Genomic DNA, 24604 nt, shown 5'->3' with positions numbered 1-24604 from the left:
GAACAGACATTGACACTGTCCCACTGTTACATGAAGATACACAACAAAGTGTCAAAAAAGTTAAACTACACGTCGAAGCCTTTGCCATCAGAGCGTCGACGAAAGCGACACATATCATTGCTAAAACAATGTCTCACAAAAGAACAACGAAAGCTGCATTTAGGAAATTCGATGCTCGTATTTTAAAGATACAAGAGAAAAACGTACATCAATTTCAACGGCTCAGAAAGGAAGATTTGCATTCAAAAGAAAGTCGAGGAGACGCGGAAAGCGTTAGTGGGGAGTCGAAAATGACGACAGAATCTTCGTTATGTTTGTAGATAATAGTGTGAAGACGGCAAATTCAACAGCCGCCCATAATACGACAGAACGAGGATGCGAATGTACAGGTGAAGTGAGACAGAAAGGCATATGTGAATGTCAGTTCGAAAACGTAAACAGAGATCGGGAAATTAGTCCAAAACAACATATCCCTGAAGAATACGGTAACAGTAGGGAACAATATGTGGTTTGCGACCACTTGCTCAAGAGAGAATAGCAGGTCAGTTGAGAATGTGGGTTGCAGCAAGGTTACACACATCAAGCACAAAGCGTGACATACGCAGACCAAGCAATAGCGACACATTACGCAACACCACAACATGTAGGATAAATACCAATGGGTTACAGTACAGTGTCTCACGAGCCAGAATTGCTTACAAGACAAGATACAGAGCCGGTAGTGGGTGTTATGCATGCATATTGCGCAATGAAACCTGCAAGTGATTCTGCGGCACAATTGTCACAGAATGAGCCCAATTACACATGTTTGCGTAAATTTTATGCAAACATAGAACAGAATTCGAGTTTTAAAAACACAGAAGGTATGATGTCACAGAGCGAAGCAAGAAATTATGATAGTAACCACTTTCATACAGCGCGCAATAACCTGCACTATAAGGAAGATGGTCTACATCCTCGCACATTTATTGATCATTTCAAAGTAGGAATACCAGCACATTGGCCTGTGAAACATAAACTAGATTTCATTTGTGCACACATGGAAGGAAGTATAGTCGAAACCATGCAGAAAACAGTAGAAACTTGCAATTCGTATGGTTCGTTTCGAGCAGCCTGTTGTTGGTCACCTGTGGCGCAAAAGAGAATAAAGTACGGTCTATTGCAAAATGTCTCATTTGAAAACTCGCAAGAGAGAACTGCGGTCTAACGCTTTGAGAATATGGCGAAAAGAAATCAATGTTTAGACAGCCCATATAGCGATGGAGATTTGATACAGATATGCAAAACTAAATTACCAATTAAATGTCAACAAGCACTGATAGGACGTGAGGGCGATAATTTTGAAACCTTTGAAGGTGTTTTGCGAGAGGTTGAGTTCATGTATGAAAATGACGCTCCAAGACGTCGTGAGTCAGGACAGAATAACTTTTAAAGGACAAGCAATAAAGAGACTAGTAATGGTAACAAGGGTAGATCGGTAATGGGATTGAAATCCAGACGAAATGGAAATACTTAAATAAGTAGGAGTAGTGGAAATACGGGACCACAACGTAATGGGTATGATTTTAATAATAATAATAATCATTCGAACAGGACGTATATGGACGAGAATAGGAATGGCAATTGGAGACTTCGGGAAAACCGACAGACTGATTTTAAGCAGCGATCGCCAGGTCAATGGAGAGAAAGTAGATGTGGAGATGGTGCAAGAACGCAACCACAGCCAAATACGTCAGGTAATTACAGGAGAAATGAACCACAGAGGGAGGTTGAATTACGTCCACCAAACCCAGGGAAGCATGTAGAATGACAGACGTCAGGTATTGCAGGGGTTCAAGTAGATACGTCCACCAAACCCAGGGAAGCATGTAGAATGACAGACGTCAGGTATTGCAGGGGTTCAAGTAGATACGTCCACCAAACCCAGGGAAGCATGTAGAATGACAGACGTCAGGTATTGCAGGGGTTCAAGTAGATCATACACTTCTTGCAGAAAGGAGTAGCGAAGTAACAGCAGCGATAAACAGGTTAAAAAGTGATGGACAGGAATCGAAATTGGAAATAGGAATGAGAGAAGGATCATAAAAAGTATCAGGACCGACACTTCAGTGTTGAGACAAGATAGATTGAACAGATATGGACGAAGAGGACGAACTCCTAGCTTTACCTAATCATGAACCAAGTAATATTGAGAAAGCATTAATGTATTTGGCGCAGATGTTTGATTCTGCACAGACGAAAGACGATTCTCAACAGGTTAACACACATCCTAATGTAATTAGTCACAGTACAATTGATCAAGATGATAAGAATAACCCACAAAATACAGCTAGTGTAGGTCAGAAATAAAAAAGGAATGTACGAACAAGTCCACCTAATCAAAAGTTTGATACGCTGCAAGATTTGTTAAAATCCATGCATAACACTTTGGAAGAAAAGCAGAAAGAGTCGGAAGCGTTATGGATCCAGTGAATCGAACAGAATAGGGAAGAACAGGTAGATCATAGGCCAATGATAGGGCAAATATATCGTCTAGGCCAAAAAACGAACCAAACAATGAAGTATCTGAAAGTCCGATAAATCAGAGTCAGGGGTGCATAATTGTGGCACATAAGAGGACATAGTACGGCAATATTACCGGGAGTATGTAATCACCAAGCTAGATACAGAAAATAGCATCGCAATATATAACGCCATAGCTGAAGATGTGAATTTGCAACCTTCAGTGGCAGATAACAAAGATGAAAACTAATTGTTGAATAAGGGTGCGAATACCAACACACCTAATGTAGAATCTAAACGTGAGGTACAATAACATTTAAAAAATAGTTGTCACGTTTTAAAGTCCTAATTAAATACGATCACAGGGCTGTGTGATGAGGAGACAAAAGTTAAAAGAGATAGCAAGGTGTCAATATGATGTTTTAAGATCTAGATTGGCTAAGTTAGAAGCAGATCTAAAAGGAGCAACAATATAGTTACACAATTTGCAAAAGGATAGTACCTCTTCCCAAACTACTGAACAAACACAAATACATCGATTAAACTATGGAGTAATTGAGGACGTATTCATGGAGGAAGACAAAGAAGAGGGCATTTCGGAGATAAGTCCGATACTGTGTGTAATGGTAAAGGGTATTGGCGTCAACACAGTTATAGATAGTGGAAATGAGTTAATCACAATATCAGAGCAGTTATTTAATAGTGACAATAATGACTATGACATATACAAAGAATGAAGATCCTGAAGTGATAAAAGTGAAACATAATCGAAAGAAAAGAAATTGGTTGACATTCCACAGCACTATTTGCTGAAGAATAGCGTGCTAATCTACAGGCACATTGGAAAATAATTTTACACTGATCATAAGGCAATTAGCCATGAGAACACAAACAAATAGTTCATAAGTGATATAGAACAAATAAAGATATGTTACAGGTTGCACCAGAAATCCAGATGCCAACAAGAAGAACTACAAACAAGTAATGATTCAAAATTAAGCCCCATAATACTAATCAATTAAATTGGTAAAGTAGATCAGAAAAGATTAATAAAAGGAAAGTAATAGCATGACTAAGCAACGAACTAATCCACGTATCACCAATTCATACCTGTACATGAAGTGAAGGAACCATAAAACCAAAATAAAATAATGTGAAGACATATAAATGATTAATTTTAGTAAAGTAAGTAAGAAAATCTTATTTAAATATCCGACATTTAAATTTTTATTGTGTTATTCATGTACATGTTCATGGATTCAATTGTATGTAAAAGTCTATATAATTATTCAATGTAAAGTTCATGTTGTTGTATTATATATGTAATTAATTGATGTAAACTTTATTGTAAAATTAATGTAAAGAAAACTGTAATTAGCGGTCAAGAGGTGAAGAAGACGCAGAGCCACTTCATTACCGTCGTCTGGGTAAGGAAGGAGCAGCCAAGCTGATGTTAAAAACACACAGTCGACGGGAAGCTATGGGTCTGAGTGAGAGTAAACGATTGCGCAACATGGTGTTAACAACAAACCAGTGACCAAGGGAAAGAATTCACTGACTCATGCCTTACATTAAGATGCATAACGAGCCAGGCGGATGTTAAGGAATGTGCCTCACCCTATTTGCCAAAAGGATTGGGGAAAGACAGCAATTAGGACACCTGGGGTGCACACGTGCAAAGACAGCAAGCAAACCCCATTAGCGACAACAATAGTGACAAGAAACAAGCTAAGCCCACATTATCATCACGAGCCCCTGGGAAAAATAAACTCACAATATTTCTCTTAATTATCTAATGGACAAGTGTATATCTGAAGGCAGATTTATCCCTTCTGTGATCTAGTCTAACTTCATATCTCATAACAAACATAACTGGTAAACCTTTCGATTAATTTTCTCTGACCAAAAAATCCTATCCCTATGCCTGAGAAGCGCAAGTTCCAAGAAAGAAGACGTGAAGATACACCAAGAAATGAAGAGAAGAGAGGGTCCCAATATGATGGCAGAAGACAGAAGATTCCTTTTATCCTTAAAACCAGTATGAGATTTCGAAAATCAACTACAAGTAATATTCAACACAACTTAAGAATTAATTTATTCAACAAATAAAGGTGGTCAAACCTTCTAGCAGAGTGCATATGGGGGATTTCATACATCAACCTGCAACTATAGTCGAGGAGTTACACTCAACATTCTCAATGGCAACTACATGAAAGAGGGACAAGTACACCAAAGTCATTGCCTTATTACAGTGCCTTGGACGAACTGACAATGTAATAGCAGTTGTAATCAAACACTCAGAACTGTAGATGTCAGTCTTCAGCAACAGCAGAGTCTATGATATCAATATCAGCGACCACTAATCAACACTAGAGTTGAGAAGAAACTCAGCCCAAAATTAAGTGAAAGAGTAATGAAAAAAGTGATGTATGTGGCAAAGTCATGGTAATATCAAAAAGGAGGGAAAAAGACACTCATTCAAACAAAAGAATTATAATACCAGTAAATAAACTAAATCTGTACTGCTGCACAATTGTATTTTGTAGTTCATTGTATTTTTGTAATTCCACTTGTAAATTGTAGGCCTAAATGTAATTGGAAAATGTACCCTATGTTTATATTATGTATTTCATGTGTAAAGTTCCTTTATTTAATCTAAATCATCATGTTTTTATATTTTTGTATTTCATGTATGAAATCTATTCATTTAATTTAAACATGTCAAAATATATTTGAGTATAGTAGAGATAGAAAACGTGTTTGCAAAGGTAAATAAGATGAAGAAATGTAAAGTTGGCACTATGGAAAATCATTAATTATTTAAATATGGTAACAGTTTAAATAAAATAAGAGGTATATGTGTTGAGACTATAGATAATAGAAACAAAACACTTCCTTAACTTCAACTCCTCTTCCATAATCAACATAATGAGTGTTTGATAACTATGGAATGCCTGGAATTATTACTAACAAAGGACAATAAAGTGTGAACAAAACATTTTAACATAATTTAATCGTAAAAAATCCAAATATTGTAGGACTGAATTCAACACAACTATTATAAAAGATTGTCAAGTAAAACAGTAATCATGTAGACAAAATACCGTGTAAAAGCCTGATTTTAAATTAAAATTTCAGGATATTAAGACAAGACCATCTAGAATAAGGTAGACCAGCAGCTGGACAATGAAAAACTAAGTGAGCTTACGATTTTGCAGTGCAATGACCAATGCCCCAACCATTGCTCACAGCAGCTCAAAATCAAGTCGGAAGGGACGGCATGTGTGAGGAGTCCACATTTTTCAGACATTACATAAGCTTCATACATACGATACAGAATAAAATCCCCAGAAAATAACTCTATATTGTCAAGAGGAAGTAATTATGGCAATCTCATGTACTGAATAACAAAACAATATCTACCCATATAACGACAGGGGCATGTGTTGATCAGATAAAGTGAACACATCTTGGAGACCAGCGCATGTGGCTAATGGCAATGAGGAACCCCAATTAACATTAACAAAAGAAGGCCCAACTGCAATGTAGAAAGAAATAAGGTGAGTACAATATAATACCTTTTAGAATAAACATAGCCGAGACTGTGGGTAAATGGTGATACTACATCAACGAGGCTACCAGTGACCTCAGCAAGAAAAATAAGAATTAACACATAACGAGGAAGCAGTTGGCTGAAGTGATACTGTGTGATGTAGAATCACGTTAGGGAGTGCAACATCAGATAAAACAATTTTGAGAATTAACACACAGAGAGCTCTCATCTCGTGGCAGGCAACACACATGCATGTGGTAAAATTAGCGAAGACGTTAAGACTCAAAATTTACGTTTGCAAAGTGAGGGAGGTATGCTTCACGTATTATGGCGACAAACGTAAAGCGGCAGTGCATATTCCTGCGGGAATTTCTGGGGGCAGAGATTTGTGCATGTCGCTCCATCCCATAGCGAGTGTGGAATTGCCATTAACTTTGACTAGGGAACATTTAACGCTCTATGGAATGCAGGAACGTTACGACTGATTGAATTCAGTCAAGGCCAGAGTAGGGAATTAGCGTTTCAGATCGAGCACGGAGACAATGCTGCCACAGTTCCCAATTTGTAATGTACCAACACGCTTCAGGCGAGATAAAATGCTGAGTCGAGATTTGCTCACTCCAACCTGCGTATGCTTTGAATATAGAAATTCAATAGTTAATTACTAACATACCCTCCATTGAGTACATGAGAGTTTTGATTAGTTTAAAAAATAAAGTTCATTCTCCACCAACTTAGCCCATTGCTCAGCTACAATAACATAGATGTAACTATCATTGATAAAGGTATAATTGTTTCATTTCTCATAAAATTTTCACATATAGAGATAAAGTTTTAATAATTACATGTTTTCTTCCCCCATGAACCATGGTCCTTGCCGTTGGTGGGGAGGCTTGCATGCCTCAGCGATACAGATGGCCGTACCGTAGGTGCAAACACAACGGAGGGGTATTTGTTGAGAGGCCAGACAAACATGTGGTTCCTACAGAGGAGCAGCAGCCTTTTCAGTAGTTGCAGGGGCAACAGTCTGGATGATTGACTGATCTGGCCTTGTAACATTAACCAAAACGGCCTTGCTGTGCTGGTACTGCGAACGGCTGAAAGCAAGGGGAAACTACAGCCGTAATTTTTCCTGAGGACATGCAGCTTTACTGTATGATTAAATGGTGATGGCGTCCTCTTGGTTAAATTTTCCGGAGGTAAAATAGTCCCCCATTCGGATCTCCGGGCGGGGACTACTCAAGAGGACGTCGTTATCAGGAGAAAGAAAACTGGCATTCTACGGATCGGAGCATGGAATGTCAGATCCCTTAATCGGGCAGGTAGGTTAGAAAATTTAACAATGGAAATGGATAGGTTAAAGTTAGATATAGTGGGAATTAGTGAAGTTCGGTGGCAGGAGGAACAACACTTTTGGTCAGGTGATTACAGGGTTATAAATACAAAATCAAATAGGGGTAATGCAGGAGTAGGTTCAATAATGAATAAAAAAATAGGAGTGCGGGTTAACTACTACAAACAGCATAGTGAACGCATTATTGTGGCCAAGATAGACACAAAGTCCATGCCTACTACAGTAGTACAAGTTTATATGCCAACTAGCTCTGCAGATGATGAAGAAATTGATGAAATGTATGACGAGATAAAAGAAATTATTCAGGTAGTGAAGGGAGACGAAAATTTAATAGTCATGGGTGACTGGAATTCGTCAGTAGGAAAAGGGAGAGAAGGACACATAGTAGGTGAATATGGATTGGAGGGAAGAAATGAAAGAGGAAACCGCCTTGTAGAATTTTGCACAGAGCATAACTTAATCATAGCTAACACTTGGTTCAAGAATCATAAAAGCAGGTTGTATACCTGGAAGAATCCTGGAGATACTAAAAGGTATCAGATAGATTATATAATGGTAAGACAGAGATTTAGGAACCAGGTTTTAAATTGTAAGACATTTCTAGGGGCAGATGTGGATTCTGACCACAATCTATTGGTTATGAACTGTAGATTGAAACTGAAGAAACCGCAAAAAGGTGGGAGTTTAAGGAGATGGGACCTGGATAAACTGAAAGAACCAGAGGTTGTACAGAGTTTCAGGGAGAGCATAAGGGAACAATTGACAGGAATGGGGGAACGAAATACAGTAGAAGAAGAATGGGTAGCTCTGAGGGATGAAGTAGTGAAGGCAGCAGAGGGTCAAGTAGGTAAAAAGACGAGGGCTAATAGAAATCCTTGGGTAACAGAAGAAATATTGAATTTAATTGATGAAAGGAGAAAATATAAAAACGCAGTAAATGAATCAGGCAAAAAGGAATATAAACGTCTCAAAAATGAGATCGACAGGAAGTGCAAAATGTCTAAGCAGGGATGACTAGAGGACAAATGTAAGGATATAGAGACTTGTCTCACTAGGGGTAAGATAGATACTGCCTAGAGGAAAATTAAAGAGAACTTTCGAGAGAAGAGAACCACTTGTATGAATATCAAGAGCTCAGATGGCAACCCAGTTCTAAGCAAAGAAGGGAAGGCAGAAACGTGGAAGGATTATATAGAGGGTTTATACAAGGGCGATGTACTTGAGGACAATATTATGGAAATGGAAGAGGATGTAGATGAAGATGAAATGGGAGATAAGATACTGCGTGAAGAGTTTGACAGAGCACTGAAAGACCTGAGTCGAAACAAGGCCCCGGGAGTAGACAACATTCCATTAGAACTATTGACGGCCTTGGGAGAGCCAGTCATGACAAAACTCTACCATCTGGTGAGCAAGATGTATGAGACCGGCGAGATACCCACAGACTTCAAGAAGAATATAATAATTCCAATCCTAAAGAAAGCAGGTGTTGACAGATGTGAAAATTACCGAACTATCAGTTTAATAAGTCACAGCTGCAAAATACTAACGCGAATTCTTTACAGACGAATGGAATAACTGGTAGAAGCGGACCTCGGGGAAGATCAGTTTGGATTCCGTAGAAATGTTGGAACACGTGAGGCAGTACTAACCTTACGACTTAGCTTAGAAGAAAGATTAAGAAAAGGCAAACCTACGTTTCTAGCATTTGTAGACTTAGAGAAAGCTTTTGACAACGTTAACTGGAATACTCTCTTTCAAATTCTGAAGGTGGCAGGGGTAAAACACAAGGAGTGAAAGGCTATTTACAATTAGTACAGAAAACAGATGGCAGTTATAAGAGTCGAGGGGCATGAAAGGGAAGCAGTGGTTGGGAAGGGAGTGAGACAGGGTTGTAGCCTCTCCCCGATGTTCTTCAATCTGTATATTGAGCAAGCAGTAAAGGAAACAAAAGAAAAATTCGGAGTAGGTATTAAAATTCATGGAGAAGAAGTAAAAACTTTGAGGTTCGCCGATGACATTGTAATTCTGTCAGAGGCAGCAAAGGTCTTGGAAGAGCAGTTGAACGGAATGGACAGTGTCTTGAAAGGAGGATATAAGATGAACATCAACAAAAGCAAAACGAGGATAATGGAATGTAGTCAAATTAAATCGGGTGATGCTGAGGGGATTAGATTAGGAAATGAGACTCTTAAATTAGTAAAGGAGTTTTGCTATTTAGGGAGTAAAATAACTGATGATGGTCGAAGTAGAGAGGACATAAAATGTAGACTGGCAATGGCAAGGAAATCGTTTCTGAAGAAGAGAAATTTGTTTACATCGAGTATAGATTTAAGTGTCAGGAAGTCGTTTCTGAAAGTATTTGTATGGAGTGTAGCCATGTATGGAAGTGAAACATGGACGATAACCAGTTTGGAGAAGAAGAGAATAGAAGCTTTCGAAATGTGGTGCTACTGAAGAATGCTGAAGATAAGGTGGGTAGATCACATAACTAATGAGCAGGTATTGAATGGGATTGGGGAGAAGAGAAGTTTGTGGCACAACTTGACTAGAAGAAGGGATCGGTTGGTAGGACATGTTTTGAGGCATCAAGGGATCTCAAATTTAGCATTGGAGGGCAGCGTGGAGGGTAAAAATCGTAGAGGGAGACCAAGAGATCAATACACTAAGCAGATTCAGAAGGATGTAGGTTGCAGTAGGTACTGGGAGATGAAGAAGCTTGCACAGGATAGAGTAGCATGGAGAGCTGCATCAAACCAGTCTCAGGACTGAAGACCACAACAACAACAACAACAATTACATATTCAATGTTAATTAATTGGTTGGGAGTTGAAAGTAATTAAACCTCCTTTGTATTTATGACGTGAACCTTGAAAGCTTTGATAAATTAAAATGTAGAATGAGAACGGGAGAGGTTCTCTTATCATTTTAGGATAAATCCCAAACTTGTTATGTATATTAATTTGTGTAATCTTGTAACATCACAGTGGCATTTTAATTAATTTGAGACAGGGCCAAAATTTATAGCTATGTGGCATGCCTTTTTACCACCCTGAGCTTGAGATGACAGTTATGATACATTATCCAATGGCGTGTAGGCTACGTTATCCTCTTTCATAAAGACCTTAAGGCACATCAGCCAGCTTACACCTTTACATTTCCTAAAGCCACACCGATTGTCATCTAACTCATCCTCAATTTTCTTTTCCATTCTTCTGTATATTATTCTTTACAACAGCGTAGATGCATTAGCTATTGAGCTGGCTGTGCGATAATCCCGCACTTGCCAGCTCTCGCATACTTTGGAACTGTGTGGATGATATTTTCCCAAACTTTGAAACTGAGAAGGGCAAGGGGGAGGTGAGATTGAAAACGTGAGTAAATAACCAACGAAATCTTAACAGTGTAGGAGTTCGTAGCGTGGATTGTCAGCAATCTGAATGTGGTAGAGAAGCTGGAAAGCCGAAAACTACAAATGCAAAGAGTCAGTCCAGACATAGTGGGGTCAATGACGTGAGATGGAGACAGGAAAAGGTCTTCTGGTCAGGCGAATGAAGGGTAATATTAACAGTAGCATAAAATAGTGTAGGCAGAGAGTGAGCTACTGTGAACAGCTCAATACTTTGTCTTCGATAAGGACAGAGGCTGAGGCAATGAAAATTTGTGCCACAGCTGGGGCTTGAACCCGCGTCTCATGCATGAGGTAAGGGCAGGATTTCTCCATTATGTACAAAGCTGGGGCTCTATTCCAATATCGGAGAGCCTCAGCAATACTCATTATTTAAGAAAGGGAAAATTAAGATGGGGAGAGTGTGTCAGGGAGGGCAATGAACAATTATTAAATGTGCAGTTGGAGTAGCCACAATTGAAGAATTGAAGTGAGTAACAGATCTGCACAGTAAGCTGGAGATTTGGATTCTGGTTTTATCAGTGGTAGGAGTTTCCCAACAGGATCGATACCCATTGAACATCGACAACAGTAGTTGGGGTATACATGCTAACATCACATGCAGAAGACGAAGAGATAGAAAGAGTAAATGAGAATACTAAATAGGTAATTCAGTGTATAAAGGCGTTCAAAATCTAATAATTAAGTGTGACTGAGAAACAAGAGGAGCTGTAGGAATATAAGAGAGATTTACGGGAAAATGTTGGTTAAGTAATAGGAATGAGAGACCAGGAAACTAAATGAGTTCTAAAAGTATTACTGTTCGTTTTTGGAGCATCACCTGCTACCAGCTTTGTGAAAGAAGCGGTGACACTTTCTGAACAAGTCACCCATCATTTTGCACGACAATGGGCGGACGCATACAGCGCAAGCTGTGGTTGCTCTGTTTGGTCGATGGGGCTGGGAAGTACTGTACTATCCACCATACCCCCTGGACTTAAGTCATTGTGTCTTTGATTTGGTTCCAAAGATGAAGGAACCACTTCGTGGCATTCGCTTCAGAACTATTCCAGAGATTTGACAGGCAGTAGACCGCTCCATTCGCACCATCAACAGAACAGACTCTGCTAACGGTATACTACGCATTCCACATCGCTGGAAAGGGGTTCTACACAACGCTGGTGACTACTTTCAAGGACAGTAACAGGTGCAAACATGTGACTCTTTTGTATCGGTTGAAAATAATTAGTTGCCACTATTTAAGCTACAACCCCCTTATAAAAGTGTCATCATGATCTCTCCATTGGCGCCCAGTCCCCTGTTCGGATCTCTTGGAGGGGACTGACAAGGGGTAGGCCAGCCTAAGGAAAAAATTGGACTAATGAACGAGCGAGTAACATTCTACAAGCTGAGGAATGTAAGAACTCTGAAGGTGAAAATATGAAAAGGCAGTTGCTAAAGCTCAATAGTAGATGTGGAGGGTGCCACATACGTGAAACGGAAAGAAGGTAAGGATTTATGGTTAGGCGAATATGTGGTTATATCAATAGCAGGAGAAAATGGTATAACAGGAGAAGGATTAGGTATAAATAGGAATGTTGAGGAGGAATTGAGCTACTGTGAACAGTGAAATGGTTGCTCTCATCTGTTTCGACAGTAAACCAATGTCGACAACGATAGTTTATACATACATACCGACGTCTGAATCGAAAAATGAGTACATAGGGGAAGTTAATTTTAAGGATACTGAACGAGTAATTCAGTATGTAAAGGGAGATTAAAATCTAATAAACATGGGGGACTGGAATCTGGTTGCAGGGGAAGAAATACGAGAAAGGTTTACCGGAAAATATAGGATAGGCAGTAAGAATAAGAGAGGACACAGACTAATTGAGACCTCCAATAAATTTCAGATGGTGACAGTGAATACTCATTTCAACATTCACAAGAGGAGGAGGTACACCTGGATATATGGGAATACTCCAGGTGCATTACACTGTGGTCGGACAGAGGTTCCCAAATCAGATATTGAATTGTAAGTCGTACCCAGGAGCAGATATTGACTCATATCATAATGCAGTAACGATGAAGAGTCGACAGAGCTTTAGGAGAATCGTTCGGAAGAGTGTGAGTGGAAGGAAGTGGGATACTGATGTACTCAGGAGTGATGGGACGCGTCTGAAGTTCGCTAAGTGTGCGGGAACTGCGATAAAAAACATTACAATACGCAGTTCAGTTGAAGAGGAGTGGTCATCTCTAAAAATGGCAATCTCAGATGTTGCACAGTCAGACACAGGTACAAGGAGGGTAGCTACTATGAAATCTTGGGTAACAAAGAAAATGATTCAATTGGTGGACGACAGGAGGAAGTACAAAAAAGTTCATGGAAAGACAGTAATCCGTACGTATTATAAAAACGGATGTACATATGTATCTATGTTCCACATACCGTCTAAAAATAGTGGACTGACTTCAGCCAAACTTTGCTCACATATAACTTTCTGTCTGGAGATAATCGATGTAGTGATGAGAAACACCTACCTATCAAATAGGTACAGGTGAAAAAGGTGTGTAGCCCCATGACGAACGAATATCCAGTCTTTATTCACATTTCAGAAAGAGCAATTAACGACTTCCAAGAAACTTAACACATAATGTCTAACCTTTTCCAAAACCTTTTGTCGCTGACAACCGTCACAAAATGATGAAAGCAGAAAGTTTATTACTTACTACATTTTCCCTGTTCACGCTGAAAAAATGCCGCATTAATCATGAATTTTAACCTAAGTACTTCTATACTACTACCGCTGTTCGCAACACATTTCTCAAATAATAAACACGCATGCTGTTCTATCTACGGAAATGTTTAATTTAGGACAAGCCGTTGAGGAGATATGACGCCAAAACAAAGACGCGTGATAAACTGTCACATCATGCGTGACGTTTTAATTTATTATTTCTATCCTGTTGACTCTAATTGCCGCGCAGGATTAGCTGAGCGGTCTAAGGCGCTGCAATCAAGGACTGTGCGTCTGGTCCCCGCGGAGGTTGGAGTCCTCCCTCTGGCATGGGTGTGTGTGTTTGTCCTTAGTATAATTTAGATTAAGTAGAGTGTAAGCTTAGGGACTGATGACCTCAGCAGCTAAGTCCCATAAGATTTCACACACGTTTGAACATTTGACTCTACTCGCAACACATTTCGCAGACAGTATACACATATGTCACCGAATGCAGCTACAGAAATACACTGACGAAAAAAAAAAAAAAAACCGCACCACCAAGAAGCAGTTGTGCGACATAAACGAAAGTTTGTAGACGCGTTTAGACAGCTGAACGATGACGTCTATTTGGATTATGGACCGAGTGTGGTGCTGGATTGGTTAGCACACTGGACTCACATTCGGGAGGATGACGGTTCAAATGCGCGTACGGCCATCCTGATTTAAGTTTTCAATGATTTCCCTTAATCGCTTCAGGAAAATGCTGGGATGGTTCCTTTGAAAGAGCTTGGCCAACTTCCTTCCCATCCTTCCTTAACCCGATGGGACCAATGACCTCGCTGTTTTGTCCCGTCCCCAAAATTAACCAACCAATCGGATCTCGAGCCAGTGGCACAAATAGCGTTACTATGAGTCTTCAAATCGAGCTTCCTTTAAATACACGCCGTGACGGTCGTGAGTGTTACCTACCTTTGATATTGGACGTGGTGAGTAGTTGTTAGTCAAGGATGCCTTTAAGATGACAAGAAAAAGGCCAATTGAGGACCAGCACCCAACTTGTGTGTGTGCTAGACATACTAGATCTACACCTGGAGCTACAGTCTGTGGTGCGATTTCTTATGACTGCAGGAGCACTCTCGTGGTTATCCCGAGTACCTTGACTGCAAAACTGCATGTCAGTCTCGTGATTCGAACTGTTGTGTGGCCATTCATAAACAGCTCACCAGGGGGTGTATTCCAACAGGATAACGCTCGTCCACGTACATGTTCTATAGAGTGTCAGCATGTTTCCTTGGCCTTCTTGATCGCCAGATCTGTCCCCAATCGAACACAAATGGGACATCATTGGACAAGCACTCCAGCGTCATCCACAAAAAGCGTGAACTTTCCCCGCATTGACTGACCAAGTGCAACAGACATGGACTTCCATCCCACAAACTGACATCGAGAATCTGTACAATACAATACATGCACGTCTGCATGCTTAGATTCGACATTCTGGGGGCTTACACCGGTTGATTTGTATGCCAGCGTTTCAGCGTTTCACATTTCCAATTGCTTTCCTCGCACCTATATCAACCTGTGATACTGCAATGTTAATCATTTAAATATTTCATCTAAAGAAATTTATTCCCAAGATTTCATATCTCTATATTAATTATTTTGTGCTGCTGCCACTTTTTTCCCGTCAGTTCAGAAGACACGACGTCACAGACATTGAGCCGTGAGAAAATGAAAGTGCAGGGTGAATTTCACTAGAGATACAAGTGAAATATGTCTGCAAATACACGTGCAAAATTTTAAATATACGTCAAACATATTTGACTTGCATGAACGCAAGCAAAGCCATTGGTGGAAAGTTTGTCCTAAAACCCTGCAACTATGGCTATCAAATGTGATACACTTATTAGTTAGTCTCTGCATAATAAATACTGTGGCAGTGTGAGCCAGCAGCATCCTGCTGGGGTGGGTGTGATAGTGGACCAGGAGAAGACTGGTAGACAGAGAGTGTGTGAGGAGATGGACAAAAACGAGGGAAACGACATAGAATGATAAGAGGAGGGAATGGACAAAGAGGAGGGGATGAGGAGATGGAGAAAGGAAAGAGGAAGAGATGTACCTGGACAGGGGAGAGGAAGAAACAGACAGAGAGAGGGGGGGGGAGACAATGGTCAGGGGAATGGAAGAAGATGGATAGAAGTAGAGAAGAGGAAGAAATAGACAGAGAAAGGAAAGAGGAGGAGAAAGAGTATATGGAGGAGAAAATGAACAGAACAGCGAGAGGGGGGAGGAGGATATGGACAGGATAAGGAAAGAGGAGGAAATGGAGAGAGAACGGAGGGAGGAGGAGATGAACAGTGAAAGAAGAGTTGGAGGAGTTCGACATGGAGAAGGGAGGAGAAGATGGACAGAGTGAGGGATGGTTGACAGAGAAACCGGACAGGAGGAGATGGACAAAGAGAAGTGAAGGAGGGGATAAATGGAGGGAGGTGGACATGGACACAGAGTGAAGGAGCGGATGGACAGGAAGGACTAGCAAATGAGCAGAGAGGGGGGAGAGCAGATAAACTGGGACAGGAGTAGCAGGAGCAGACAGAGGGTGAAGGAGATAGAGGGAAAGAGAGGGGGAGAGAGGGCGGGGGTAGAGGAGATAAGAGGAACGAAGAGGAGATGGACTAATAGAAGACAGGAAACATTAAGTTCTATTTGGTTCAATATTTTACTACGAATCTCAGACCCGTTATCTGGAAACTCTAAACAGGTCGTACATATTCATTAATCATGGTGATGTACAATGTTTTATGTTATCTATGTTAACAGCAACGACTGGTAGTATTAACGTAGAAATAAAACAAAACAGTTGAAAAATAAGAATCAATTTAAAAAATAACATAAAATAAAGGGAATTAACTGAAGTTCCAAGTGAATAACTTTCATCTTACATTATTAAATATGTTACTGGCAGACTCAGAACAACTCGAAGTTTACCGATTAACTACTACACGTACTTCCAAACATATTGTTGCTACACTATTCTACATCACCCACACTGGCGCTTATTTGGCTCGGCAATCCTCGAATCTGTGCATACCGATGTGGTTGACCGTAGAATTCTTTCGTATCGTTTTTATTTTATTTTTATTTTTTGCTATTTGTTTATATATATATATATATATATATATATATATATATATATATATATATATATATATATATATATATCTCTGATAATTAAATCGATATGTGCCTATCATTATCTATAATTAAGGAGAGGCTTCTTTGACCGGTTCACATTATTTTGATACTCAGAGGGTCCACTTGATCTTATACCGAAAATTAAGTAGTTGCCTTTTAGATATCTGATGTGCTATCATATTGACTTTAGTCCACAAGTGTTGGTCACCTACGATTGTTTGCAGATCGCAGTCTAATTGTTTGCTGTCTCTCTCTCTACCTGAAAAAGGGGCATCTCAGAACGACATGATTAGCCAAACCTTCCTCACCTCACTCACAGATTGGTGCGTTACCACATCCTGTTCGACAATGGTGTGTGGGATATGGACAGTGACCTGTTAATAGGTACAACGTCGCGCAGTTTGAGCCTGTTCCAGGTGCTTGGGGATACGCTGTAAACACGTCTCGTAGTGCTCCTAGGGTCCCAGTCAGACTGCCATTCAATTCCAGGGTCCTAAATGTCTTTTATCAGGAAGATACGTCCTTGTCATCTCGTACACACTGTCATATTGCTCACGTCCCGACCCACACAGCGGTGCCCTGTAAAGTACTACGACATACACGTCATGTAGCCCGAAGATCACAACTAAACCCTCTACAGGTGTAGTGCAAAAGACAGCGGCGAGCCTCAGAAGTACGCTCCGCTGAATTCGCCACAGTATTGTTTTGTAGCTGCCTAGTCTAAGGCGATGCGCCCAGGCGCTGGCAGCAAAGCCCACAGTAGCGTTGACGATAGCTTCGTAGTATGGCCGCACTACGTGCAAAGGTAATTTTTGGTCAGCAGTACCAGCATGGGCAATCTCAAGCATGATTTTGACTGCTTTCTGAGGAACAGATTTTACGTGTTGTAGGAAGTTTCTTTTCTCGTCTAGAAGAGTGGCTAAATATCTATGACAGGTATTACGTCAAGCACCAGGGAAGGATTTCTGGTAAGAGAAAGTCTTCTCTGAGGAAGTATGTATGTGGCTTTATGAACGGCTATAGTTAGTTTCTTGCCCTTGCACCAATGCTGCATCTGGACAAGCACATCATTCACTTTTTCCTCAAGTCTCGCCCTGAAATCTGCAAGAACTGCTACTAGGATGTCAGTTGTGTATGTGACAATATCGTCAATAGCATCTGCCCCATATAACAGAAGTAATAGCGGTTCAGCACTAGGATTCGAGGACAGTGGACCACTTATGGAGACAGTAAATATACCAAGGGGACAATATTACACGTGCCAAAAATTTATTAACTGAATAACAGAATTTTAATTTATGCATGCAGAGAGAGAACAGCACCGATAGAAATTAACAGAGATGTACGACGAGGGTGCCGTCTCTCACCCACTTTATTTAACATATATGTCGTACTGACAATACCGTTAGACAGTCGAATGATAAATTAGTCCAGGAATAAAATTAATTTCTAGAAATACACATTTACATACTGTAATCTTTGCTGATGGCCAAATAATTTGCCGGTCGCTGTGGCCGAGCGGTTCCAGGCCCTTCAGTCCTGAACCGCGCTTTTGCTATGGTCGAAGGTTCGAATCCTGTTTCAGGCATGGATGTGTGTGATGTCCTTAGGTTAGTTAGGTTTAAGTAGTTCTAAGTTCTAGGGGACTGATGAGCTCAGAAGTTAAGTCCCATAGTGCTCAGAGCCATTTGAACCATTTGAAGAAATATTTAAACTGATATTCGAATGAAAGAATTAGGAAAATACTCGGGAAAAGACTGGAATAAAGTAATATGTCCTTAGGAACTAAGCACAGGGAAACCATGTCAAGAAAGCTGCACGAAAATTGTGAATAAATCGAAAAAGAAATGATCGTCGGAAAAGATAAATTCAACATACAGAAAAATCAAAATCACATCCATTGAATTAAATGGAGGAGTGTCAACATTAATAGTGCACAAAGAGTTACGATGTTAAACGCAGAGGAGAGAGAGGATAAGTGGAAACACGGTGTTTAATGGCTTTAGGAGGGAAAAGAGTTGTCAGTGACGAGCTGGAAGAAGAAACAGACGTCAATAAGGGGTTCATTATTACAGTCAGAGTCTGAAACAGCTATGGAGGACTTGCGCTTGAATAAGGTAAAAGAAACAGATACTCAAGTTTTGCAATTCCTAAATGCGCTGGGATTAAACGCAACAAAACGACTTTTCATGTTGTGGTGGAGACTTTCGAAAATATCGTCGGTACAATTCCAAAGGCAGTAAAGGGAAACAAATGCGAGACTTATTGCACAATCAGTACAGCTCAATTCAAGTTTCAGAGACAAATAGCATAGGATGCAAAAATAGTTGTGGACGTGGCCGATAGTTTTGCTTTAGAAAAGGTAAAGGCAGTTCTGAAGAGGCAACACTTAAGAAAAATTATGGCTCTTTTATGGGATTTGTAGACCTAGGAGAAACGTTAGGGAATGTCGAATGGTGAAGGATTATCGAAATTCTGAGAAAATAACGGTGAGCATTACGGAAAGACGTGAAATATACATATGTGTATCATAAAATAACAATTAGTACTGAAGACAAATGACGAAGTGCTCGTATTAAGAAAGGTATAAGACAGCGATGAAATCTTTCATTCTTACTGTTGAATGTGGCCGCGCGGAGTGGCCGCGTGGTTTGAGGCGCTATGTCACGGATTGCGCGGCTCCTCCCGCCGGAGGTTCGAGTCCTCCCTCGGACATGGGTGTGTGTGTGTGTTGTTCTTAGCATAAGTTAGTTTAAGTAATGTGTAAGTCTAGGGACCCCAGACCTCAGCAGTTTGGTCCCTTAGGAATTCACAAACAGTTGAACATTTTGTTCAACGTGTACATCGCAGAAGCAGTGACAGGTCGGTCCAGGAGTGGGGTTAAACCACAGAGTGAAAGATCACCAGCGATAAGATTCGCAGATAACATTGTTCATGTCAGTGACAGCAAGGAATATTTGCAGAACATCCTGAATAGAATGAACAGTCTACAGAGCACAGAAAATGGACTGAGAGTAAATCGAAGGAAGGCGAAAACAGTGAGGTGCGGAAGAAACGTGGTTTGTTATCAAGAAAATTTTCCTTGTTTTGAGAAAGATATTTCTGAAAATGTGTGTATGGACTGTAGCTTTGTGTGGAACCGAATGTCAGACGAGGAAATCCCAGAAAGAAGAGAGTCAAAGCGTTTTGGACGTGGTGCTATAGAAGGATGTTGAAAGTTAGGAGGACCGATAAGATACGGAATGGGGAGCGGAGAAGATTATATGGAAAACATTTACAAAAAGAAGAGACGTGATGATGGCTCATGTGTTAAGAATCAAGGAATAACTTTTATGATGCTTGAAGGAATTACAGAGTATGAAAATCGTAGGGCAAGACAGAGATTGGAAAATACGGAAAGAACAATTGAGGACGGAGAGCGCAACTGCTGCTCTGGGGCGAAAAGTTGACACTGGAGAGGAAACCGTTGCGGCCACTGGAACACCTGTAGGGACATTGATCAACGAAAAAGAAAATGGCGATTTAGAAGATTGTTGGCCTTTTTAACTGGCATTCTTGCTTACTTCTGCCAATAGAAAGTGTGTCTGATATTCAAACGACAGGAAAGAGAGCGTTGACTATTGAATATATTTGAATTTCCATTGACATTTGCAATCAAAGTTCATCATAAAACCTGTACTGATGCTGTGTCTCGCTCTCCTCTGCTACCAGACAGTGCTACAGGTTGTCCCATGTTTATACAGAAAAGACGTACAGGAACGTTTTCATATTCTTACATGTTTCTTCTCCCCACATTAGTTTAGGTATCTAGTTAGTATTTATCGAATACTTTTATGGAAGAAAACTATATCCCTCAAGGAGATGTTTCAACTGTGACGTGGTGTCTGATGGCTATAACTAACAATACCTCAATGCACTGTTTGGGCGCTTTAGTTGCGGAGAGTTTTTCAGTTTTCAATACATCTTTCACAATTGCAGCAAGTACGCACCAACTGCAGATGATTGCTAAGAGACTAGAGAGATTGGCACACAGACCTGGATTCAAGTAATTGTCAAAAATTAAACTGCATGTCTTGCTTGTTAACAGTTCCCGTCATCCTTTCCGTCTTCCAGAACTGAAACTGAGGGACATCATTTTAAATTTGAAGGCGTCGGTGAGGTACTTGGGCATCCGTTTCCATCAGGCGTTCACGTGCCTGCCACATCTGAGGAACTTTTGCCCTCGATCTATCAAAGCCCTTGAAATTTTAATGCGTGCAGCACACAGAGTTTGGGAAGAAGATCGAGCAGGCCTGATCCAGTTTTAAAGAGCGTTTGTCTGGTCCCAGCTTCATGATGGATTGATGATCAGACTTTCCGGACCATCATATTTGGAGGTCCAGTGGGTGGGCATTAGACTGGCAACAGGTGCATTTAGAGCCTCTTCACCGAAGCTTGCCAGCCACCACCTCTAATCTGACGGCAGCTGCTCGCCGTAACCCATCTCCACGGCCGAGGTCGCTAATGCAATCCTGTGCAGTGGTGTTTGACCTGATGGTAAGGCAGTTTGGATTCTGGTGGCGGAAAAAGCTTTTACTGCCAGTATTTGGGTGGCGAAGGGAGGAGAGGTGGTGGCGTAAAGCTCCTGGTCACCAGGCTCTACGCCAGTGTTCTCGTTTGAATACCAAAGCTGTCTGCAGTGTCTCACGAAGTGGGGGCATGCAACACTGTTGATGGTGGTTTGTCTGCTGGATGGGGATGTTTAGCGTGGTGGTCCCCTTTGTGTCAATCATGAGGAGCAGGCCATGTGCCAGCACTGGGTTTCACCCTCTCCTTTCCCCTGTCATCATCATACAAAACAAAGATCACACTACACACACACACACACACACACACACACACACACAATACATACATGGATTATTACAAATATTGTAATGGATCACGTTGTAAATAAAAATAAAACAAAAAAGCTACTCACTGTGCAAAAAGCTTACAAAATGTCTTGCAAAATCTAATTGCCAGCATACCGTACTGATTCTCTCCCACTCACAGAGTGGCTTTTCGATAATCGTCTGTGAGCAGTGGGACCATTTGGGAACCGAACAAAGAGCTGTATTTTAAAAGTGGTTGTGACGAATACTAAGCCTTTCACCACAGATGGAGTAATTCACCAACATATTTTGTTTAGAGCCATTACTTATTTTAAATTTAACTGATTTTAAAGATTGTAATTTTTTAGGTATATTTACGAACGTCTTACATGAACACATGATTTTTAAGATTGTTTATTGAAATGTATCTAGACAGAGAGGATCCCTTGGGTACTCAATGATTTTCCCTGTGTCCTCAGAGTCTGCCTACCAGATGCTTTCGCAATCCGTCATGCTGAGGTATAGGCTATTGGGAAGGCCCTGTATCGTATGAGATGATACAAAGGAAGGTTGTGTCTACACTGATCCAGTACCGTTAGTGATCTACAGGCTCTTCAAAATAAGCGTGTAGGTGAAAAAGTTTCGCAAAATATACGAACTGCATTTCTCTTGCGGCTACATTGTGGATAGGTGGTGGTGTTCTGCTAGGTACCTGGGCTGGAAACCAGCAGGTAGATATAGAGCTGAAGGAGGCCTGTAGGGAGTGTCAGTTGAACAAAGCATCATTCCCTTGGAACCTGTGAACTCATCGTTGAACCAGAAGGTCAGCCGTGAATGGGGAGGTGAGTGGTTGGAGGTGAAGCACAGCAAGCTGGGGGCTGAGGTGCCAACTGCTCGCCTATGGCGTCCCTCCTGCAGGATCACACGGGCGGGGTCAAAACCCACTCACTTGTCACCGTACTGGATGTAGCTCTTTGTGGGTGGCGTTTTCTCCGTAGAAAGTTCCAGCCATTACCGAAATTCGTTGAACTGTCCAGATTTCACTCTAAGCTGTTAGGTTGGAGGCGTTTCAGAGCGGTGTCTCATCCCTTACCAGTCCAACCTTCAGTCAGATACAGTTCCTGCTGCTCCATTTAAAATCTTTCATTGTACCTTTCCTCTTTTAGTTGACTGCTTTACAAATCATGATTTCATACATCATAGTCTCTCTCTCTCTCTCTCTCTCTCTCTCTCTCTCTCTCTCTCTCTCTTGCTGTCTCTCTCTCTCTCTCTCTCGCTATATGTGTGTGTGTGTGTGTGTGTGTGTGTGTGTGTGAATTCCTAAGGGACCAAACTGGTGAGGTCCCTAGACTTACACACTACTTAAGCTATGTTAATAACAACACACATACCCATGGCTGAGGGAGGACTCGAAACTCCAGTGGGAGGGGCTGCATAATTCGGGACATGGCACCTCTAAGTGGGCGGCCCACACAGAGTGGAAATAATGTAAAACATATTGTGACTGTGTACTGGAAACTTGTAGTTTCGATAGAGACTAGCAACAGTCACAGAAAAGCCTTACGTAAAACATTGCCTGCGAATTCTCAACTGCGTCGTATGTAGAAAGTAATATCAATAGCTGGGTTGGATTGTTTGGTAGAAGAGACCAGACGGCGAGGTCATCGGTCTCATCGGATTAGGGAAGGAAGTCGGCTGTACCCTTTTAAAGGAACCATCCTGGGATTTGCCTGGAGTGATTTAGGAAAATCACAGCACACCTAAATCAGGATGGCCGGACGCTGGATTGAACCGTCGTCCTCCCGAATGCGAGTTCAGTGTGCTAACCACTGCGCCACCTTTCTGGGTTCAATAGCTGGCAATGCTGGGACACAGTGGGGTGGGGGATTACTCTATCAAGGAATCCCACAACTCTTCCACAGAAGGGAGAAATGTCTCTTTTCATCTTCTTTCAAAGTGTATCAAACTAACATTCCACCCAACAGTCGCTTCTGTGATTATTTCCTAATAAAACACTAGAACAAGCATTAAAGATTTAATTTAATAATTGATAACCTCTTGCTTCTTTTCCGAGTCTGTGGTAATTCTGTCCATTTTGTAACGAGAATTTTATAAGAATAGCAATTGTCATGATGTTAACAGTTCTTTTGTATTATTTATTACAGCATAATTCTTGTATAATCATCATGTCCAGCGTACTGGGTGAGTACTGTTCTGGAATGAGACCTCAGGTAGAAGGAGAAAACGACGGACCAAGCCATTCTGAAGTAATGATTCAGTAGACATACTTAAAAACTTTTGATGTCACTTGAGCCGGCCGTAATGGCTGAGTGGTTCTAGGCGCTTCAGTCCGGAACCGAGCGACTGCTACGCCCGCACATTCGAATCCTGCCTCGGGCATGGATGTGTGTGATATCCTTAGGTTGGTTAGGTTTAAGTAGTTCTAAGTGCTAGGGGACTCACCACTCATAGTGCTCAGAGCCATTTGAACCATTTGATGCCAGTTGATTACATGGCATGCTCATTGAAACTGGATTTTCGTATAACATCTCACATAATAAATAATGCTGTAAAGACACTGTTGCACAACTGAGAACATATCCGCAACAATAACAAAACATTTGGTTATGTGGACGATACATACCTCCTAAAGGTGGCTTGAATCCCAGAGCTGCAGAAAGAAAAGTTGTGTAAATATATAATATTTAATAATATATATAATATTAAATAAATGTGAAATAAATTTAATAAATATAAATATACAAAAGTAAATGAGATAAGTGCAGGAGAATAGTATAGTTCTAAGTTTCTTCAGCAATGGCAGTCGCTTGTATACAACAGACACATATCTAAATCATGAAGCAAAAAAGAAAACTTTCTACTGATGGTTTAAAAACTTAATTTCAGACAAATTTCAATTAACGATGTTCTTATTGCGTAATTTTTATCAGTCCTAGGAATCTGCATGGCAACAAAAAAAATGAAAACAAAATTATATCAATAAAACACACTCAACACAGTGCCTATGTGAACAATCAA

The 24604-nt window shown here is 40.7% G+C and overlaps 1 protein-coding gene across 1 annotated transcript in view; it reads right to left on the bottom strand.

Annotated features, from left to right (window-relative positions):
* LOC124720346 overlaps positions 1 to 24604 on the bottom strand; it is a 175149-nt gene that overhangs the window by 7770 nt on the left and 142775 nt on the right. Inside the window, exon 5 of the mRNA XM_047245675.1 lies at positions 24210 to 24236. Coding sequence (XP_047101631.1) covers positions 24210 to 24236 — 27 coding nt within the window. The remainder of the gene's footprint in view (positions 1 to 24209; positions 24237 to 24604) is intronic.

This window comes from Schistocerca piceifrons, chromosome 11, assembly GCF_021461385.2.
Source record: "Schistocerca piceifrons isolate TAMUIC-IGC-003096 chromosome 11, iqSchPice1.1, whole genome shotgun sequence".
Lineage (NCBI taxonomy): Eukaryota > Metazoa > Arthropoda > Insecta > Orthoptera > Acrididae > Schistocerca > Schistocerca piceifrons.
The sequence above is the reverse complement of the archived record's forward strand: the minus strand, read 5'-3'. Positions and strand labels throughout refer to the sequence as shown.